The 22,101-nt window shown below is 47.2% G+C and overlaps 1 protein-coding gene across 3 annotated transcripts in view; it reads right to left on the bottom strand.

Moving 5' to 3' along the window:
• ADAMTS17 (ADAM metallopeptidase with thrombospondin type 1 motif 17) overlaps positions 1-22,101 on the bottom strand; it is a 1,111,828-nt gene that overhangs the window by 484,856 nt on the left and 604,871 nt on the right. For all 3 annotated transcript variants that reach the window (XM_069625034.1, XM_069625036.1, XM_069625035.1), the window contains exon 10: positions 17,756-17,906. In XM_069625034.1, the coding sequence (XP_069481135.1) occupies positions 17,756-17,906 (151 nt within the window). The remainder of the gene's footprint in view (positions 1-17,755; positions 17,907-22,101) is intronic.

Genomic DNA, 22,101 nt, shown 5'->3' with positions numbered 1-22,101 from the left:
CATCATGCATACTACTAAGCCAAGGAGATGTCCCTAGAGAAGAGAAACTCATAGGCCAGTCATTATGCATACTTCTAAGCCAAGGAGATGTCCATAGAGAAGATCAACTCATAGGCCAGTCGTCATGCATGCTACTAAGCCAAGGAGATGTCACTAGAGAAGATCAACTCATATGCCACTCATCATGCATACTACTAAACCAAGGAGATGCCCATAGAGAAGATTAACTCATAGGCCAGTCATCATGCATACTACTAAGCCAAGGAGATGACCCTGGAGAAAATCAACTCATAGGCCAGTCATCATGCATATTACTAGGCCAAGGAGATGTCCATAGAGAAGATCAACTCATAGGCCAGTCATCATGCATAATAGTAAGCCAAGGAGATGTCCTTAGAGAAGATCAACTCATAGGCCAGTCATCATGCATACAACTAAGCCAAGGAGATGTCCCTAGAGAAGATCAACTCATAGGCCAGTCATCATGCATACTACTAAGCCAAGGAGATGTCCCTAGAGAAAATCAACTCATATGCCAGTCATCATGCATACTACTGAGCCAAGGAGATGTCCCTATAGAAGTTCAACTCATAGGCCAGTCATCATGCATACTACTAAGCCAAGGAGATGTCCCTAGAGAAGAGAAACTCATAGGCCAGTCATCATGCATACTTCTAAGCCAAGGAGATGTCCATAGAGAAGATCAACTCATAGGCCAGTCGTCACGCATACTACTAAGCCAAGGAGATGTCCATAGAGAAGATCAACTCATATGCCACTCATCATGCATATTACTAGGCTAAGGAGATGTCCTTAGCGAAGATCAACTCATATGCCACTCATCATGCATAAAACTAAGCCAAGGAGATGTCGTAGAGAAGATCAACTCATAGGCCAGTCATCATGCATAATAATAAGCCAAGGAGATGTCCCTAGAGAACATCAACTCATAGGCCAGCCATCATGCATACTACTAAGCCAAGGAGATGTCGCTAGAGAAGATCAATGCATAGGCCAGCCATCATGCATACTTCTAAGCCAAGGAAATGTCCCTAGAGAAGATCGACTCATAAGCCAGTCATCGTGCATACTACTAAGCCAAGCATATGTCCCTAGAGATGATAAACTCATAGGCCAGTCATCATGCATACTTCTAAGCCAAGGAGATGTCTCTAGAGAAGATCAACTCATAAGCCAGTCATTGTGCATACTACTAAGCCAAGGAGATGTCCCTAGACAAGATCAACTCATAGGCCAGTCACCGTGCATACTACTAAGCCAAGGAGATATCTCTAGAAAAGATCAACTCACAGGCCAGTCATTGTGCATGCATGGTATGATATGATATGATAGTTTATTTATATAACGCCTACACACAGTGTGTTTCAAAGCACTTCAAGGCAAGGGAGGGAACAAAGGAAAATACAATGACATTCTTACAGGCCATGAACAGTAAGGATGTGAAATTAACTATCGTACTCGGCCTGAAGACATTTCAGATAGTGCAAGAGCTAAGACAGAGATAAGGAAGGGAGGGGGAGAGCGGGAAATAAATGGAAACAGACAGGCGACTACCATACTAGGCCTGATGACATTTATGGAAAAGCTGGACAAAAACAAGAGGTGAGGGAGCGGGGTGCAGAAAGGTAGGGGAGGAACAAAACAAGCGAATATCATACTAGGCCTGACGACATTTCAGATAGTGCTGGAGGGGGTGGGGAGGAGACAGACAAGGTTTCTATTATACTAGGTCCAGGGACAATTCTGTGAGAGTAAGTGTATAGAAGAATGTAAGGGGAGGAGATAGGAAAAGGGAGAAAGGAAAGGAGGAGAGAACAGAGAGTAAGCAGTCAAAAGAGTGGAGAAGCAAGAGGGGAGAGTGAATACAATTGCAGAAGTCAGTAGTAACACATAATGTTGCAAGCCAGGATAAAAGATTAAGATGGGAACAGCACGATTCAGGGCCACCATGAGTACAAGATGCAAAGGAAATCCAGCATGAAAGTTGAGAAAGGGTGATGCACTGTGAATGAAAGAAGTCCATAAAAGTCAAATCCAGCATTGGCCACAAGACGGTGATGGTGAAACCAGAATTTATCAGGACAGACTCCTGCAGAAGTAGGCTGGAAGGGGGTACTAAGCCAAGGAGATATCTCTACAGAAGATCAACTCACAGGCCAGTCATCGTGCATTCTACTAAGCCAAGGAAATGTACCTAGAGAAAATCAACTCATAGGCCAGTCATCGTGCATACTTCTAAGCCAAGGAGATCTCGCTAGAGAAGATCAATTCATAGGCCAGTCATCATGCATTGATGGGTGAAGGCAGTCTGGTAGAGGAGTGACCATGGTGTAGTGACTGATAGGTCTCTGGTACCTCCTTCCATTGCAGCAGATGCTCGCGGAAGTGTATCATGCACTAGGGCCATGGAGCCCATGGATCGTGGTGCCCACCGCCTGTTCGGCTGCCACAGGGGCCACTACTGTGAACACTGAACACTTCACACCTTTCTCTGAGGCAACCGCTCTCATTCTTGTGCCATCCTTGCATGTGTTAGACTTGGGTGGCACTTTAGCCCTGCCATCATCTCCATACCCAATGCTGGGAAGAAGCATTGCCACCACTACAAAGAAATGTTTTAAACATCACAACACTTTCAAATCTCCCCTGGCAGATATGTTGGGAGTAGGCAATTACCAGGCCACACACTGAGCCACATGGACTAACAGAGTTATTGACCTAGAGCACAAACAAAACTGGTGGTGCCCATTCAGCTTGCTGGCAGGCACGTGGGCAGCAGGTACGTCCATGTGCATTACACTAAATTCAAGAATCTGAACGTTGCTTTATATCAAGTTACACCTGAAATTTAGAACATTTCACATTGTAAAAGTCGAAACCTGCACAGTTCCTTCTACAGGGATCAACACTCCACCTCTCTCAAGCACAATTCAGTAGTCCACCGACCCCGCCACTCCTGGTGATAGTCTTTCATTTGTAAATCCCAATCCAGCACTCCTCGCCGGGTAGATGGCCAATGTACAGTCACTGGCTGTCCTGGGCTTTTAGGTGACACCACCCTTGTTTGTTGTCCCCTTGTTCAATGATTTCTGATACGCTTCGTTTTATCCTTGTCTTGTGTAAACCCCACTGCTCCTGGGCCTTAGGGTCGTATGCACCTGCTCTCTACACCAGGTGGAGGGTGGAGGCTATGGCCAAATGGGAACAGTCAAAGCCCCAGGATAGCCAGCAAGGTGTTAGTAGCCTGCGCTGGCCTCCCAGCTCAAACTCTACTTCCCTGGGACATTCTTTGTCCCACACTGATCTGCTCCCCCTTACCCCCCCCCCCCGCCACACTGGTCAATGAGTTGCAATAGACTGCCACTCCCTCAAGACTCTGCCACAAGCGTGTACCTGCCAGCCACAACCTTTTATGATATCGGGCTTGCCATCAAAATCACTCTCTGCTTCTCAGCACCTCTCACTTTCTTCTTGGATCTTATATCCTTCTCTTTGTGGTTTCTTTCCCTCATTCTCTTGAATACTTCCCTCAGCCTTCACGCTTACTCTCTCCGTGCACCTTCCTCAACAGTGTCCTCTGTGTGTGTGTCTCTCTCTCTCTTCAACCTCATCTTTGATATTTCCTGCAGTCGCTCTCCCTACATCACTCTCCTCGATATTTCCACCAGTCTCCCTCTGAACTCTCTCAAACGCTCTCCTTGATATTCTCTCTCTCACTCTCTCTCTCTCTCTCTCTCTCTCTCTCTCTCTCTTCCTCCCTCCCTCCCTCGCTTTCTTTCCGACTGTCTTTTTAGTTCTCCTTCCTTCTCCAGGAGTTCTCAGCAACATGCTTATCTACCCCTCTAACCTCCTTTCCAATGCCTTTTTCCATCTCTCCTCATCTTTGTCCTTATTTCTTCCTCCAGACTCTTTCCTCCACCTCGCTCTGGCTCCAGCCTCCTCATTCACTTGCTCCCAATCCTTCACAGCCTGCAACCTGCGCCCAGTCGACTGTAACGCTATTGGGCCCGGCCATACCCCCATGGTAATCTTATCTGGGAGAATTTGCATCTGAAGGGGGGTAATGAGGGTTGCCTACAGATTGGTGCACCAGGGATCAGGGACTTCACTCAGATGTGTACAGTTTATTAATGCTTCGCTGAGTAGATACACAGACCGAGGGCCTCATTACGAGATTGGAGGTAGCCATGGCGCTATTTGCGGAGTGGCTGCCTCCAATACCAGGTCCAGCACCAGTCTGGTTGAATAGGTACTTACCGGGCCATTCCGACCCTGGAGGACCCGGTAAATCCCCATTCACCAAACCATTCCCCATTCCCATTCGAGCCCCCATAGGGCTCAATGGGAAGGCGCTAATAACGGGCCCGCGAATAGCAGGCCCGTTATTAGCGCCCTGGTCCCTTAGCGGGACCCCTAAAGGACGTGTGGTCAGACCACATGTCCTTTACGGTTCCCTCTAAGGGACCTCGGAATTGGGCAGTAAGGGATTACTGGCACAGGTCTCCTTACCGGTGCCTGGTATCCCTTACCGCCCACCTCGGAATGAGGCCACGAGTCTTCTTTAGGCTCATCCTCCATTTTGTATCTCTCCTGTGCTTTTAGTTTATCACCAAGCAGACCGTCTATGGTCACTTTCCTGCAGACAGGCAGACAGTTAGCCTAGCCTTCCTGCAGACAACTCCTTTTAGTTGCCACAAGACTTATTCACATTAATAAGGCTCTCAAGTACACTTATTATTTCGGCAGCCACGATGAAGGACCAAAACTCACAAGCCTGCAGGGGCCACAGCTTCCTAACAAATGAGGACTTCTTGAAGTAGCAGGGGAATGGGGAGTGTAATGCCTGCAACAATCCTCTTCCATAGTCCTGGGGATTGGTCCAGGGATCTACCCTGTACCTCCACAAGGCTTAGTATCATACGGCAGGTGGCAGCACCTGGCAGTTGTGATACCCCAAATCCACAGATACCAGGTAGAGACATGGCACTTTGTCTCGGGAGGATAGCTCAGGGGCAACATGCTCGCCTTGGACGCAAGACGACACGGAGCACCACAGGTTCGATCCCAGGGTCCACGCTTAGGAACCTCTGGGTATTAAGCGCGTTATAAGAAACCTATCAGATAAGAAACAGTGCATAAACTTTGCACAGCCTATAGCTAGGAATGCTAAATGCTGACCCTCTCATACATAATACAAAGCCACAGGGCGACAGCCTCATTTCGTGGAGGCCCAAAGGCAAGTGCTTTACATGTTCAAATAGCTTAAGTGCAATTTATTTATTTTTATGTATTGAGTTTTTATACTGCACCTATACACAATGGGCCCGATTTATGGGATATTTGCCCGGTTCAAAGTGAATTTGCACCGCTGAAAAGTGACTTTGCACTGCTGAAAAGTGACTTTGCACTGCTTACACAAACCCTGATTCATGCAGTGGTCAAAGTTTATGAAAAGAAGTAGTGGAACTATGTTCCCTGCTGGCCCCCGCTCTCCTCAAATACCATCGCCATGCCCCCTCCCACGGGCAATACAAACCTCTAACCCAATGCGCCTGCTGTATAAGGGACTGTGCCGTGTAGGGCCGAAAGTTTAAGTTTCAACTTCTTCCTACACTTTTATTTTGAAACGAAACCATTCCAGAATGGTTTCTTTTTAAAATAAAAGTATGGGAACAGTGAAATTGAATTTTAAAAAGGAGAGGCGCACTGCTCCCATCCGCTCCTGCCCACTTCGACCACTGGATTCATGGAACAATACACTGCACAGTTCAATGAATCAGGGTTTGTGCTGGCAGTGCAAAGTCACTTTTCAGCAGTGCAAATTCAATGAGAACCGGGCAAATATTGCATGAATCGGGCCCAATGTTTTTAATTATTTATTTATTGTGCATTTTTAAGTCACGTAATCATCATGTAAATTGTGTTTCAAAGCGCCCACAGGGCAACGTGGAGGGAACCTGGGAATGAAAGGCAAATATAATAATGAAGGGAAAGAAATGAGAGGTGCTACTGGCATTTGTGAGCATTTGAGGCAGCGGGGTAAGCGCTAGACGTTACACAAAGGGAAGTGCTAGGGAGTAAGTTTTCAAGCAGCTGTTAAGTGCCAGGCAGAAATCACTTGGGAAGAGTGGTCCACTGCCAATACAATAAGTGGAGGCCTGTGAGATAGCACAGGCCAGTGGGTGCTCAAAGGCAAGTGTTGGGAGTGGGCAGAGCCTGAAGGCAATTGGTGGGGGTAAGGCCAGGACCCAAAAGGGCACATAAGGGCCCTGTTCACCAATCTCAACAACTATGGGGTTTAGGAAGGGAGGGAAAGGGGGAAGCAGGAGGTGAAAAGGAAAGTCTTGAGGAGCTTCTGGAACCTGAGGAGATCGGGCTCAAGACAGAAAGAAAGAGGGAGGCTGTTCCAGAGGAGGGAGCCTGGCCAGGAAAGAGATTGCCCACCAGCTCACTGTTTAGAGAAGCGCTTGACATGCAGAGAGTTGGCACTGGAAGAGCATAGAGATCTGGAGGGAGAGTAGTATTTGGTGAGAGCCAGTTGTAGATAGCGTGGTCCTCGGCCCCAGACAGCCTTATGGATGATGCAGAGGGATTTGAATTTGATCCTTGTAGCAGCCAGGAGCCAGTGGAGAGATTTTAGGACTGGAGAGATGCGGGCCCTTTGCTTGAGGCCAATGATAAGTCTTGCAGCCCTATTCTGGATATGTTGAATGGGACGTAGAGAGGAAGACAGTAGATTAAGGAAGAGGCTGTTGCAGTAATCCGTCCTAGTGAGTACCATAGCTCTAGAGACATTGAGCTTCTGGGGGAAAGTGAGGCAAAGAAGGATTCCTTTGAGGAGGTGGAAAGTGAAAGTGGCCTTTCTTGGCAAGGTCCTGGATGTGAGGGAGGAAGGAAAGAGAGGAGTCGCCAAGGTTTCTGGCTTCAGATGAAGGAGAAGGGGAGAGCCCATAGAGGGTGACAAGAGTGAAGGGAATGAAGAGGGAGCAGGAGTCCCAGTGGGAAGGATCTCAGTCTTGCTGGTGTTGAGGCAGAGATCATTGGAGGCACAGCAGGACTGGATGGCAGATAGGCCGTCAGGAATGATGGAGGAAGTAAGGAGAGGATCAGAGGGAAGTTTGAAGACGAGCTGTTTGTCATCTGCTTAACACTGGAAGGAAAGGGAGAAAGTGGAATTTAGGTGTGCAGGTGGTGCAAGAGAGATGTTAAAGGGAGATAGGTCGGAGCCCTGGGGAACGCCACAGGTGGAGATAGAGGTGAGAGAGGAGAAAGAGCCAAGGGAAACCTGGGAGGGACGCCAGTGTGGAAGGTGATCCACCAGTCCAGTGCCCGCTCGTAGATACTAAGGGTATTGTGGAGCTGTTTTATGAGGATGTTGACCGTATCAAATGCAGAGGAGAGATCCATTAGAATGAGAACAGCTGAAGAGTTAGAGTCAAGAGATGCAAGCAATTCTTCATGGGTGTTCAGAAGAGCAGTTTACGTGCCTCTGGATGCTCGGAATCCAGATTGATGGTTGTGTAGACAACCAACGATCTCAGTATGCTGGGTCAGTTGGGGGAAGACCAGCTTCTCCAAGAGTTTCCCAAAAAAAGCAGTGATAGAGGTGGGGTGGTAGTTAGCCGGGCACGAGGGGTCAGCAGGAGGTTTTTTCAGGATGGGGTGCTCAAGAGAGTGCTTGAGGGAAGAGGGCAAAGTCCCAGTGGCAAGAGAGTGATTGCAGAAATCAACAAGTGCAAGGGCAAGGGCAAGGGAAACGGAACAGATGTTGTCCTTAATAATTCTGGAAGAACAGGGGGCGACCTGTTTGGCGCAACAAGACAAGGAGGGGGACAGGGATGACAAAACAAAAACCAGACGTCTAGGCCTTGTGATATTCGGATTGTGCAAGTTCAGTAAACAGAAGTGCAGGCAAGAGGGGATGGGGGTGCCGGAGGGTTAATCGATTGCCAGGGGACTCAGGTTGACAGAGCCCAGGGAGACGAGAGTGCAGGGGCAGAAGGTCCATGTGTTAAGTGTGTGGAACAGGGCTGCAATGGCTCCAGGGAGCAGGCCCAGCCAGGCTAGTGCAGGAAGACAGAGCCCAAAAGGGCAAGTGTGGGGAGTGTAGGGAAGGCATGGTATCACAAGTATGACACTGACACAAAGGATACCATTTGTAAAACATTTATTAACTTCCTGGGGTTTGAAAACACTTCTGCTTTGCCCTATAACTAGGATTGACGTTGTCTCTACCATCAAATAATAAAGTAAACAGTCTAAGTTGTGCCTGTCAAATCAAAATGGCCTAAGATAACAAAACCTAATGCCTACCCTATCCCTTGTACAAAAAAGTGCGTAAAGGAGGTATGTATATAAAAGGAAAATCAGTGTTCGACAAAGAATAAATGTGGCTGAATCAGCTCTCCTCCCCACGTTTAGGCAGCACGGAATAAGGCAGTCTCTATAGGCAGGATGACACACTCTGGCTCAGGCTTTAACACTAAAACAGTTCGGAATGTGGATAAAGGCCCATCTGACCTTCCACGTTAAAGGCTCTTGTTCTGGTCTTTCCCAAACAACTAACCAAAATGTTCACAACGGTCCCCCTCTGTCGGGCTCAGACCTCTTCAAAAACAAATGTTCAACATCTGTCCCCCCTGCAGGGCTCAGACCTTTCACAGTTCAACGTTTGTCCCCCACGGCAGGGCTCAGATATTTCACTCTTCAACACTTGCCAGGGCTCCCTTCCCCAAGCTTTTTACACTTCTGGTTTCCATCAGTCGGGCTCAAACCGCATTTGTGATGTCGAAGACTTTTGAATGTGAGGTTTTCCTTTACAGACCACCACAAAATCACTTCGACTCAGAATTCAATGTTCAGCTTTTCCTCTCCCCTTCTCGCTGGGTTAACTTTGTTCACTTTCGCTTTTATAGTTCATTAACTTTTATCGCTACAAACAATGCACATTATACAGAGACTTTCGAGTGGGCTACCTTTCGCCAGACCACTGTTACTTAGTATTACTGATTCCACAGCTGTCCTTACTTTAAAGTTCATTCACAGGTCTGCCTTTTCTCACGTCTCATCCAAACGTGTGCAGCCTTCAATCTTTCTTAGCACACACCAGTCTCTCATGTCGCTTGCAAAACTCACTGGCAGTGTGCGGTTCTTTCTTGCCTTTTCAATTTCCAATTCACAAGTCAAGGTTAGTACCAAAGGCTTGGCCTCGCCTCCCCAACTCTGCCATTCACCCTGGTGGGTCGCTGGCGTCCTTGAAACACAATGCAATCTTCTATATGGGGATATGGCCTTCTCCACATGTCTTTTGCAGCCCTGTGGAGGCAAAGACCTCCTGTAGGGAACTTTTGGGATTTTTGACCCACTGCTCTCATCCCTTGGTCCGCGGCTCTGCTCCAGTAGGTTCACCTTCAGACCGGAGGTTCTGCTCATACTCGTGTTCCACCTTGCTCAGAGAGTGTCTCTAGATTCTGCCTTTTATCAGTGTGAGGAGTGCTAATTGGAATCGGGTGTATGCACTTAAAGTCAAGTGCCTGACTTTGCCTGACCTGATTAATGGGACATGTCCAGTAAGATGTATAATCGTATATAAATGTAAAATAGACGGTCAAGTGGCACAGCGAGTAGAGCGCTCGCTTTGGCATCCGTGCAGAGCCTGTTAACGGAGGTTGGAATCCCGGCGGGGCCAAACTCAGCCTTTCATCCTTCCGAGGTCGATAAATGAGCACCACACACCGTGGGTAATAATAAGCAGCGCTCAGATACCTGAGGGTTCATAGCGCTATATAAATGCCTATTTATTATAATTATTATTATTATTATTATTATTATTATTATTATTATTATAATAGTTTGTCTTGTTACTCTTAGTCGCCCTCTTCCTCGGTCTAGTGTTTGTGTAGAAAGGGGGCGGGAGGTGTTGGGACATGGGATCCTACAAAATAGGAGGGGTTGAATGTACCAGAAAAGGGGGAAAACTGCGTCTCACCATCGGCTGCCTCACCCCAACGCCCGGAAGACCCCTCACCCAGGTGATCCTCCCGCACTGGTCCACCCCCAGGAACTGGATCCAAAAGCGGTAGCCATGGCCTGGCCACGTGGATGACAAGTCCCCGAAGACTAGTGTGCGAGACACCTTTTGGTTTCTCAGAGGCAACAGAGCCCAAAAGTGTACTTGAGGTTCAAACAGCATCTTCTTAGAAGTAACAGAATTGCATTTATTGCCTTCCAGGCAACATTGTGCTGTGTGCCTTTGCACTTACACATGCACATTCTAGTTAAGATAATAACACAGTCAGAAGAAAAAATCTTGGAAGATGGAAAACCGAACAAGCACTATGTTCTATAACAGCAAACCGACCTTTCAGTGACTGCAGTTTTATTTATTTTAATAAAACAAAACTATCCCGAGGCCAACCGTGCAGTTAGCACTGAACAGCTGGAGAGGCCATAAGCCTTGAGTTGATTTCGAACAGTTTACTCTGAAGTTCCAATTCCGCTTCAAGACATAGGGCCTCATTATGAGATGGGTGGTAGCCATGGACCTATTAGCTCCATGGCTGCCTCCCATACCGTGCCCGTGTCCGGTCTCATTCAATGCGTATTTACCGGTGTAGTCCGACCTTGGCGGGACCGGTAAATCCCCATTGAACAGACCATTCCCCATTCCCATTTGAGCCCCCATAGGGCTCAATGGGAATGGGAAGGGTGCTAATTACGGGCTTGCAACTTGCAAGCCTGTTATTAGCGCCCTGGTCCCTTAGCGGGACCCGTAAGGGACGTGTGGTCAGACCACACGTTCCTTACGGTCCCCGACAAGGGACCTTGGAATAGGACAGTAAGGGATTACCGGCACCGGTCTCCTTACCGGTGCCCAGTATCCCTTACCGCCCACCTTGTAATGACCCCCATATTCTGTCAAATTCCCTGACAAGACCATTTTTAACCTGTGAACAGTTTTAAACTATGTTCTAAACACCCTATTCAGGTTTTTTTGTATTTATTGATAGAATGTATGCGCGTAACTGTCTTTTACACGATCCGTTGAGTTTACCATGACTGCCTCAATGAGATACTGGAAATACTCTGCTCATGTTCACAATGGAAACATTAGGGCCAATGAAGAGCCAAATAGTAGAAAAATCCATATGAATCAGGAAGACATGGGACATGAGCAGAGGAGAACCAGGCCTGGGCAGCTTCACCTGTAAAGACCTCTTTATGAGCAGCTGAGGGAATTCAGGCAAGGGTATGCACACACATACGACAGCTGAGGGAAGTCAGGCAAGACTATGCACACACATACAACAGCTGAGGGAAGTCAGGTAAAGGGCATGCACAAACATACAACAGCTGAGGGAAGTCAGGCAAGGGTATGCACACACATACAACAGCTGAGGGAAGTCAGGCAAGACTATGCACACACACATACAACAGCCGAGGGAAGTCAGTCAAAGGGCATGCACAAACATACAACAGCTGAGCGAAGTCAGGCAAGGGTATGCACACACATACGACAGCTGAGGGAAGTCAGGCAAGACTATGCACACACATACAACAGCTGAGGGAAGTCAGTCAAAGGGCATGCACAAACATACAACAGCTGAGCGAAGTCAGGCAAGGGTATGCACACACATACAACAGCTGAGGGAAGTCAGGCAAGACTATGCACACACACATACAACAGCTGAGGGAAGTCAGGCAAAGGGCATGCACAAACATACAACAGCTGAGCGAAGTCAGGCAAGGGTATGCACACACATACAACAGCTGAGGGAAGTCAGGCAAGACTATGCACACACATACAACAGCTGAGGGAAGTCAGGCAAAGGGCATGCACAAACATACAACAGCTGAGGGAAGTCAGGAAATGGTATGCACACACATACAACAGCTGAGGGAAGTCAGGCAAGGGTATGCATACACATACAATAGCTGAGGGAAGTCGGGCAAGTATATGCGTACATATACAACAGCCGAGGGAAGTCAGGCAATGCTCTGCACACACATAAAATAGCTGAGGGAAGTCAGACAAGGATATGCGTACACATAAAACAGCTGAGGGAAGTCAGACAAGGCTATGCACACACATACAACAGTTCAGGAAAGTCAGGCAAAGCTATACATACACATACAACAGCTGAGGGAATTCAGGCAAGGATATGCATACACATACAACAGCTGAGGGAAGTCAGGCAAGGGTATGCACACACATACAACAGCTGAAGAAAGCCAGGAAAGGTTATGCGTATACATACAACAGCTGAGGGAAGTCAGGCAAGGCTATGCACACACATATAACAGCTGAGGGAATTCAGGCAAAGGTATGCATACATATACAACAGCTGAGGGAAGTCAGGCAAGACTATGCACACACATACAACAGCTGAGGGAAGTCAGGCAAAGGGCATGCACAAACATACAACAGCTGAGGGAAGTCAGGCAAGGGTATGCACACACAACAGCTGAGGGAAGTCAGGCAAGACTATGCACACACATACAACAGCTGAGGGAAGTCAGGTAAAGGGCATGCACAAACATACAACAGCTGAGGGAAGTCAGGCAAGGGTATGCACACACATACAACAGCTGAGGGAAGTCAGGCAAGACTATGCACACACATACAACAGCTGAAGGAAGTCAGGCAAAGGGCATGCACAAACATACAACAGCTGAGGGAAGTCAGGTAAGTGTATGCATACACATACAATAGCTGAGGGAAGTCGGGCATGTATATGCGTACACATGCAACAGCCGAGGGAAGTCAGCAATGCTATGCACACACATACAACAGCTGAGGGAAGTCAGGCAAGGCTATACACAAACATACAACAGCTGAGGGAAGTCAGGCAATGGTATGCATGCACAGACAATAGCTGAGGGAAGTCAGACAAGGATATGCGTACACATAAAACAGCTGAGGGAAGTCAGACAAGGCTATGCACACACATACAACAGCTCACTTTCTCAAGAACTCCAACCTGAACAGACCACTGTTTGCTACTATAACCCCTCTTCCCTTACCACATTAAAAACCACAACCACTGAGAAGAGGAAGTGTGAAGGAAACATGAAGAGTGCAAACAGTTTGGAATCCACTCATACTAGGAAGAATAAGAAGAATGACGGAGTAATAAGGATCACGCCTCCATTGGAAACACAAATCACTGGGAAGAGTTGGAACCATGGAGTCATGAAGAATACTGCATGGAGACTGAGGAAGGACAACGATCCTCTGCTTGGGGGGACTCAGCCAGATAGTATATAAATTTAAGAAGGACTTGCAGAAGGGGGAAGCCAATGACGAGCAGGTTCTAGCCCAGGAAGTTCAAACTCGACGGAAGCAGGCTGGTCCTTGGTTGAGAGGACATGTCAAAGCACAGGCAGTCCAGGAGCCGGCAGCGAGCCGACTCACATGAATAACTGGAAGATCCAGATGGTCTTGTGACCTGGGGAGGTGCACCATGCGGTCATCAAACAACACCAAGAAGGCTGAGCTGAGAGCTCTGCGGAGTAGGCGAGAAGCACCAAAAGACGGAGAGAGAAACACTGGAAGCGTTTACCAGCACAGAGGAAGCCTGCGACCCCAGGAAGAACCAGTGACACAAACTCATCAAGACAAATGTAATGGGAGCAGCGGGAGACCCGGTACGGGACAGGAGCATAGAGAAGGCAATAGTGAAAATCAAGAAGACTTCTGGAGTTATCTCCCTCGTATCAGTAATTGGACAAACATTGAAGCAAGTCAAGAATACTATGGGAGCCATCTGCCTTGTCTCAGTAATTGGGAAAACATTGAAGCTATTCAAGAGGAGTTCGGGAATCATATCCCTCGTCTCAGTAACTGGAACACCAGTAAAGGAAATCAAGTGTACTGTGGGCGACATCTCCCACATCCCAGTGGTAGCGAAATAGCTAAAGTCAATCAAGAGGGCTACAAGGTTTGTGGTACTCATCCCAGTAACAGGAAAGAAACACTAACAGGAACCCAGTGGGGAAAAGAGTAAGGTCCTGACCATGTGAAAAAAAGAACATTTAGACATAAGAATCATTGAACATTTAAGAGAGACTGGAAGAGCCCCCATTTATTAAGAATATCACAAGAAACTATATCAAGATACGTTACTAAGGCTGAGTAAGCCTGTCCAGGAGAAGCAAGTCATTCTCCTGGACCCCTAGTGGTAGGGTCAGTGTAGGTTTGTTTTTGGACAACACCGCTGACGATTACATGGTTAGATTTCTGTTAGGCAGGGAACCCCCCTCCGTCCCTCTTATCATAGCGACAAATAGGCCTTTTTTCTATAAGTTTAATAAAGTGTTGGCTAAAGATGCCACCCCTTTGTCCACCTCCTCTTTTAACCCCTTAAGTGCGAGGCTATTATGCAAGTCTATGCAAAAAGGATGAGTATACTCGTCCTTGGCACTTAAAATACTGTTTGAAAATCTGATGTAGTTCAAGATAGTTCAAGATAGTCAGTGAGTTCCTATGCATAATCCCATTTTGAAACACAGAACAAGATGCAACAAATATGCATTTTGTGGGATCCTTCCACAGGTTCTAAAATGTGGGTGAGCAGACATCCTTTTGGGTGGAGGAAACATCCGATGGGAGGTCAAGGTACAAACTATCAGAGAGGGAGGGCTGTGTGACCCTATTATTAGATGCCATTGTGAGGGAGTGGGCACATCGAGGATACCCCCGCTTACCAGATGGGTGGTGTGCCAATCAGGGGGGCACAGACCCGCTCCTAACCTTGATTAGGTGGCTTACCAGAGCATATGTCGGAGCCAATACCACCCTAGAGGTGGGGTGTGGGAGTGCCCGCCAATTGTGCCGGGGATGCCTGTGACGTTGGTACCACTGTCTGTTGCACCATGCCTTGCAGCCTCGCACTTCATGCACAATGAGAAGCTCCAGGAGTAGAAGGTCGGACACCGAACCAGCAGCGGGAATCTCCGGGAGCAGAAGCTCGGACACTGAACGAGAGTCTGGCCGCTTCCGTCACATCCACATTACTGGAAAGGGCACTGCAATCCAGTCTTGACCAAGTTATACAAATGTCAAATACATTCTCGAAATTACATCATGGAGTTGTGGAGTTATTGAGGCTATCTGTGACAGAGGGAAAAGTGTTGGAAACATGAGAGATGTGCGGCCGTATGATACAGAGAGAAATGGAATTGGATGTCCAAAAGGATCCTGCAAGAGCACAACCAGAGGCAGAGACCCAGCCAAGGGAGAAAGGAACCTACCAGATTAAGAGAGATGCTAGCTGTGCCAGCCGGGAACCACTGAACTAAGTTGCTAGAAGCAAGGAGTGAAGATGCCTCCGGAGTGGAGGGCTTCAAGCGGAATAGTGAGTCATATGAGAGAAAGATTCCGGAATCTCTGGCTGGAGAATACCTACAAATGGGGGCACACTACCATAAGTAGCAGCCAACGGAGTCCAGACACACAGCCGGTGTGGGCCACTGCATATCTATCGCCAGTGAGATTAACACAATCCAAAGACCAAAGCGGCAACCAAGAGCAATGGCAAGAACCTGAGCGTTTGCATAAATTGCCAGCACGGATAAAATATCCACAGGCAATCTGTATACTGACTTGGTACATTGGCCAAGCAAGTGATGGTTAATGGGAGTTGTAGGCTGTAACTCCCCAACAAGTTAAGCCAAAAAGAAGTGGTACGCTGACAAGACAAGTATACTGTTATGCCCTAATGAGTATGCCAAGTGCGGTGGCAGGCTGATGAGACAAATGTACTGCTTAATAGGAGCTGTAGACCTGATACTACCCAGCAGGTTACGCAAGGTTGTGCATTGACAAGACCAGTGTGCTGCTACTCCCTAGTGAGTACACTGACATACCTTGAAGTTGTAGACCTCTTACTTCCTATCTAGTAAGGCAACTAAAGTGGTGCATTGTCCATCCAAGTACACCGTGTGATGGAAGGTGTCGCCTTGATACTCTCAGAGAAATAAATACCAGTGAAATGGGATGCTGACCAACTGAGAGTGCTGTAATCCATTGGATAAGCCCATGGGCTACCCGAGTGCACTACCTGATGCCAGTTTCGGTTCAGAGACTCCCTGTTAGGTTTGAAGACACCGGAAGATGGTAACTAGATTACTGAAGTCTCCTATAAGATTAAGGTGCATAGGAGAGCCATAAAGTAGGAAGAAGACAATGTGGGGTGCATTGACCATAAAACTGAAATAGCCAAACAGTTATTTTTTTAGGGTTCCCCAAAACAAAGCCTGGTCAAGGGATCCCAAGGGAAGCGTTGGGGACCATCTGGCACACCAAGAGACTTACAAGCAGACCTCTCTGTGGAGAAGAACCATCACTTTGTTTTAGATATTTGGTTGGTGACATTGTTATCTGGGAAGGTCCATTGGCCACACAGTATTATTGACTCCTCCTGTGTTATGGACGTCCATGCAAACTGCAAACTCAATACATCTATTTGACTCCCACTGTTCAGTGAAACTGTCACTAGTGTAGTTTTAAGGTCACATTATTGATCAGTACTCATAGTAAAAGGTGCCCCAAAGGGGAAACCCCCTCCCCTGCACGGATCTGTGGAAATGTGCATATAGCCCTGTTTACACACCACCAGCCTCGCCTGGAGGATAGCGTAGGGTCAAGGCAGAGGAACACAGGTTTGAATCCTGGTCCTGCTCTTAGAGACTGTTCTCCGGTGTTAAGCGTGTAATAAAAGATTAATGAATTTAATTCATGTAATAGACATGGTTGAATATCTAAAAACGAATCATTCCAAATGGCTTACGTAGACTTCTAAAATTAGTAATACATAATAGTGGTGCCAAAATTGGCAACTCTATGGCTAAGCACAAATGAAGTTGATGAACCTGCAGTGTTACAGCAGATTTGAAGAGCGCGCTTTGTTTCCTCATGGCGTTTTAGGAAATCTGTAAGGATGAGAGATTGCTGGTTAGGTTTGCAGGGTGTGTGATGCACCTATGGGACTAAATTCCAAAACGTGTCCGAGCTATGGGAAAAGGAAGCCAGGCCCTGAACCGTAGGGGGAAACAGAAGAGTGCTCCCATCCTAGGGACTCTGTGGGACAATCTCATTTGCATCTGGGCTTCATGGAATCTGCTCCATTGTTGCAAATTGACCACGCAAAATGTCTTATACTGCAGGCGGGCTAACAGCCAGGGCAGGGCGATCAGGGCTGAGGAAACATGGTTCCTCTTGTTAAGTTTCAGCAGAATCATCCCAACTGCAGTGTTTCAGACAAGGTGTATTGCATTGCAGACACCTCAGCAGCAACTGTGCATGGCAATACTCAAGGGAACATGCAATCATTCAATCAAACAATAGGTAGGTTGATAGAAAAGTCACCAACAGCTATCAGAGCCAGGCAGAAATGTCAAAGACAAACAATTCTGGACATGATCAACCTTTTTAAAGAGCTTGGTCATTGAGTTGTGGTAATTGGCGCAGGTGTATGCTACTGATCCTGTCTGCTTGCATTGACTTAATTTTAACTATACCACAAAGACTTAGGGATGCATGGGTCACCTGTCCTAATTCGAGGATAAACCTTTGTTAAAATAATACTTGATTGGATCTGTATCAGGAGGAAGCGATGGCGGAAGAAGGGCATATGGCTTAGTCCAGTGAAATCCCTAATCACAGGGTCTTGGTTCACAGCTATCTGTTGAGTGTTCACCCTGATGTCCCACCTCAAGGTAGCAAAGATCCTACCTCCATGTTCTTGCAGAAAGTGGCATTGCTTCCGAACAAGATCTGGCACTGCTCGTCCGCGCTGTAGTGCATGCCCGGGAGCTTGTGAGGAAGCCGCACTGCATGCCTACTCCTGGGGTCTGTCACCAGCACGCACGAGCTGACCTTCGACCTGCGGGGGAGTCAGAGTTTACACTTTAGAACATGCAATGGAAATGGAGTGTGCACATGTGAACAGAACAGACTGTATGCCACCGGAAGTCATCCTGCCAGAACCCTGTGGCATTCAGTATTTTTACAGACCAATTTTCATCAAACATTTTTTTGACACACATTTGTTATTATTTCTTTGCAGCAAAGGGTAGATGTTAGGTTTTGACGAATCAATATGGGATTGGGGAAGCAAGTGGTGTGGGGGAAGGGGTGCGGCATGCCCCCTCCTGCATTTTGTGTGGAAAAATGGCAGAAAATGTGCAGTAAACAAATTCTCAGGGAAAAATGGTTTGGTAAAAACTCATGGCGCGCTTAGACATTTCCACTACCCGGCTTCACCAAAGAGCACAATCTCGACGAGGCCATTCCCTACGATATACCACTGTAAAGAACTTTCAAGCAGGGAAACTGCCCCCAGCTTCAAAGAAACGTGCCGGGGTAGATCTCTGTCTTCGGCTGGGGCCACTCTTTGGAACAGCCTCCCTGCCACACTGAAACTTGAGGAGAACCATCTCTGGTTCCAGAAGCTCCTCAACACCTTCCTCGTTGGCTCTGCCTTTTCCCCTTGCTGATCTGTTCTCTCTCTCTCGGCACCATGCACCTGACCATCCTCTGTCCTTCGGGCCTAGGTACCTGCTCACCCTGCCACCCTCCTGCACTGCCTACAGGCCACCACTTGCACTGGAGTCTGTATCTGTACCCATACATGTCCCCCCTCCCCTTTTCCTCTGCACTTATCAGATATACCCTGACTAACCTAGCACTTGCCACTTGCTGGCTGCACTACCACTGATTATCGTTTTTAGTTATTTAAATATTTTGTCTACTAATAATTCTGTTCTCTCCTCTGTTCTGGACTTTCCCCCCACTTTGACCCCACCCCAAAGTGATATCACAGGAAGCGATGGAACACAACCGTTCACCCCTTAACAAAACAGGAAGTGGCATCACATAGCATTGTACACTACGAAAAATATGGTTACGATATCACTATAATGTGATGTACATTTCATACAAGAATGGATCGCCATATGTATCATTAATATCAGTGTGTAGAGGCCCATATTACCAAATTACTGTGACTGCAAGCAGACTTCCAAGGCCAAACGATAATGATGTGTTATTATATAGCACTTAAGCTTCAGCTCTCCATATAAAACAAATATACATACAATATCACCCAACCTGTGTTGGTACTCATTTATCAACCTCAGCAGAATGAACGGCTGAGTTGAAGTGTTTAAGAACAGACTATATCAGTGACTCACCCCCTGAAGTGTGCCTGAAATAAACTTTTAACGAGTCTAGCAATTATTGTATAGAATTCCAGAAAGACACATTGGGCCTCATTAGTAGTTTGGAGGTAGCCATGCCGTTCTTACTGGCAGGGCTACCCCCAAACCAGGTACCGGGTCCGGGTTCCAACAATAGGGAATTACAGGTCCATGCCGACTTTACCAGGCCCGTTAATTCCCATTCACAGGACCCGGACCCGGTACATCCCCATTCCCATTTGAGCCCCTATGGGGCTCAAAGGGAATGGGGAGGATGCTAACAACGGGCCCTTTAATAACGGGGCCAATTGTTATTAACGGGCCGTTTGTTATCATTCTGGTCTGATAGCGGGTCCTGCTCTGCACGTGTCCCGGTCTGACCAGGCATGAAGAGCCAGGACCCGCTGTAGAACTCGTTATGTGGCGGCCCGGTATGAACGGTGCCGGTCCCTTACCGTCACTGTTCATTCCGTGGCCGCCACACTCCTAATGAGGCCCATTATTTGTTATTCCTATTCTTTCTTATTTAGGGTCACTGCTGAAAGTGGTAGACTTGTGGAATGCCTGTTCTTTATTTATTTTTTTAAGCGGCCTGAACAAGAAAGCCAGCCACTGCATAAGCAAAGAGCCACATGGCGCTGGCCACAGCCCAGGAGCTTGCATTAAAAAAAAAAAAAAAAAAACTAGGACCCCGAAATGAGGCCCCTGGAAGATGTGTCCCTCACAAATAGTCTTAATGCCGCTATCCAACGGCTATACATGTCCCATGATGCATCTGGCTCGACATCTCATCAGGCAATAAAACGCCCTCCCACATGGCGCTTTCACGCGCATACATGTTAATGACTAAAATCTGTTCTGGGGGAAAATCGCACTGAAATATGTTACTTTCTGCTGCATCAGTCCAAGAAATGATAGGGCCTGTGGAAGGAAGGGGGGCATTAAACACAACATTGCCCAGTAATGTAACTTTTGATGCCTTGTCACCATCCAAGATGTGAAACTCCAGATGAATTATTATAATCATTCTTTTATAACGTGCTGAATACCGGAGACCAGTTTCTAAGTGCGAGCCCGGGATTCGAACCTGTGTTACTATGCGACAAACGGCGTTGCTCCTGAGCTATCCCCCGGGCCTGAATGAGAATGAGAAAGAGTTGGACTTCTGGCTAATGAGTTAGACTTCCTGTGTTCTTTCTTAGCCTTCAATGTCAGATACTGCACAGCTGGGGCAGGAATGGCAGAGCACCCCAGCAGAGAAATGGTGCAGGAGGCAATTGTCTCGGGAGGATAGCTCAGGGGCAACGCGCTCCCTTGGAAGCAAGAGGACGTAAAGCAACACAGTTTTGATCCCTGGGTCCCGCTCAGCAACCCATTAAGCGCGTTATAATTAATTGATTACAATGATGCTGAAACTTTTCTTTTTTTAAGGAGAGTGTATGTAGACAGCCCTTGCTCAGGGAACTAGTGTGCATTATGGATAAGTGAGGATATATATATACACTCTGAGAAAAGATCAGCTCACAGGCAGGTCCATGCAGCAAAGAGCACGCCTGCCATTTCTTAGAGATTGCAACTGGGGCTGCCATGGCCAATCTCTCCTACAGTGTAAGTGTAAATGAAACCGCAGAGAATTTACCGTTCAAATACATCCATAGCTATCAATCAGCGAATCGGACAATCTGGTCCAGGCTACGGTCCTCGCCGCAGAAAGGGTGGTATGAATACTTCCAGCAATAATGCTAACTACCGCCAGTGGTAAAACACTGCCCATTGCAGTAGGGTAGAATCGAGTGATGTAGTGCTATTCCCTTTGATGTTAAGGGCAGTAGCTCCATTAGCACAGGTGGACACTGTATAACCGGAGCAGTCATTGCAGTACTCTTGGTAATCCCCAGGGTGCACAATAAAATAGCTCTAAAAAAAGGGTCACAACGAATGCCCGCCCAAAATTCAGACCTTACATGAATTTAAAAATCTTAACACTAAAACCATTATGTGTAGCCTAATTAAACATATGTGGCTTCAATAATTCAGGCTTCCCTAAAAATACCTGTGCAGAGCACATGGCATCACAATGGAAAATGGACTGTTAATTACAATGTTACAATTTTCCGTTCCATACCCATGTCTCCCGGGGCACAGACCTAGCCTGCTTACAATGTTGACCCCCTACTTGAGATCCAGGCTGCCTGAAAACAATGGCCCAGACATAGCTCCCCACATGGGCCAAGGCTCCTTAATAACACTGGCCCAAGACCCCACTGCATTCAGAGTCCCAGACTTTCAAAATGCTGCTCGTGCTGATTGCCCTGACAGAGGTCCTGGATGCTTAAATATGCTGGCCCAACCCTACCGCCCCATCAAAGGTCCTAACTGCCGACCAGCGGCGGTGCCTGCCTTGGTACATGCTGCTGTGAGATGGTAGGATTAAGAGACGGGCACAAGGGTGGCATGTAGGTTGACAAAAACTGTTATTCAAGACAGAATGAGAAGGGGTGGGAAAAGTCCTACCTAGGCCTATCTCTGTCTCTCCGAGGGGTTTCCATGCCTTAACAAAACGAGCTAATGATACTGTCAGTGTCAGAATGTCCAACTCACAGACCACCGTCATGTGTCCAAAACCTCTCCTATCCCTCACAAACAAAACTTAGGAAAAAAGGCGAAAAGGGAAATGTCTTTTGACTGCCGACCTGCAGTATGAATTATGCTTCCAAAATAAACGTATTTAAAAAAGGCGTAGAAAAGCAAACAGGAATTCCATAAGGATTGGGGTTTAATTCCCTTAGGGTTTAATTCCCATGGGGTTTCATTCCCTTTCCCAAAAGCCTTTTTGGTGTTACACAAAGCAGGTTTCTTTACAGGTTCAAAACCGGTGTA

This window comes from Ambystoma mexicanum, chromosome 11 (assembly GCF_040938575.1).
Source record: "Ambystoma mexicanum isolate Mex_15411 chromosome 11, UKY_AmexF1_1, whole genome shotgun sequence".
In the NCBI taxonomy this organism is placed as follows: domain Eukaryota; kingdom Metazoa; phylum Chordata; class Amphibia; order Caudata; family Ambystomatidae; genus Ambystoma; species Ambystoma mexicanum.
This window is presented reverse-complemented; position numbering and strand designations above follow the sequence as displayed.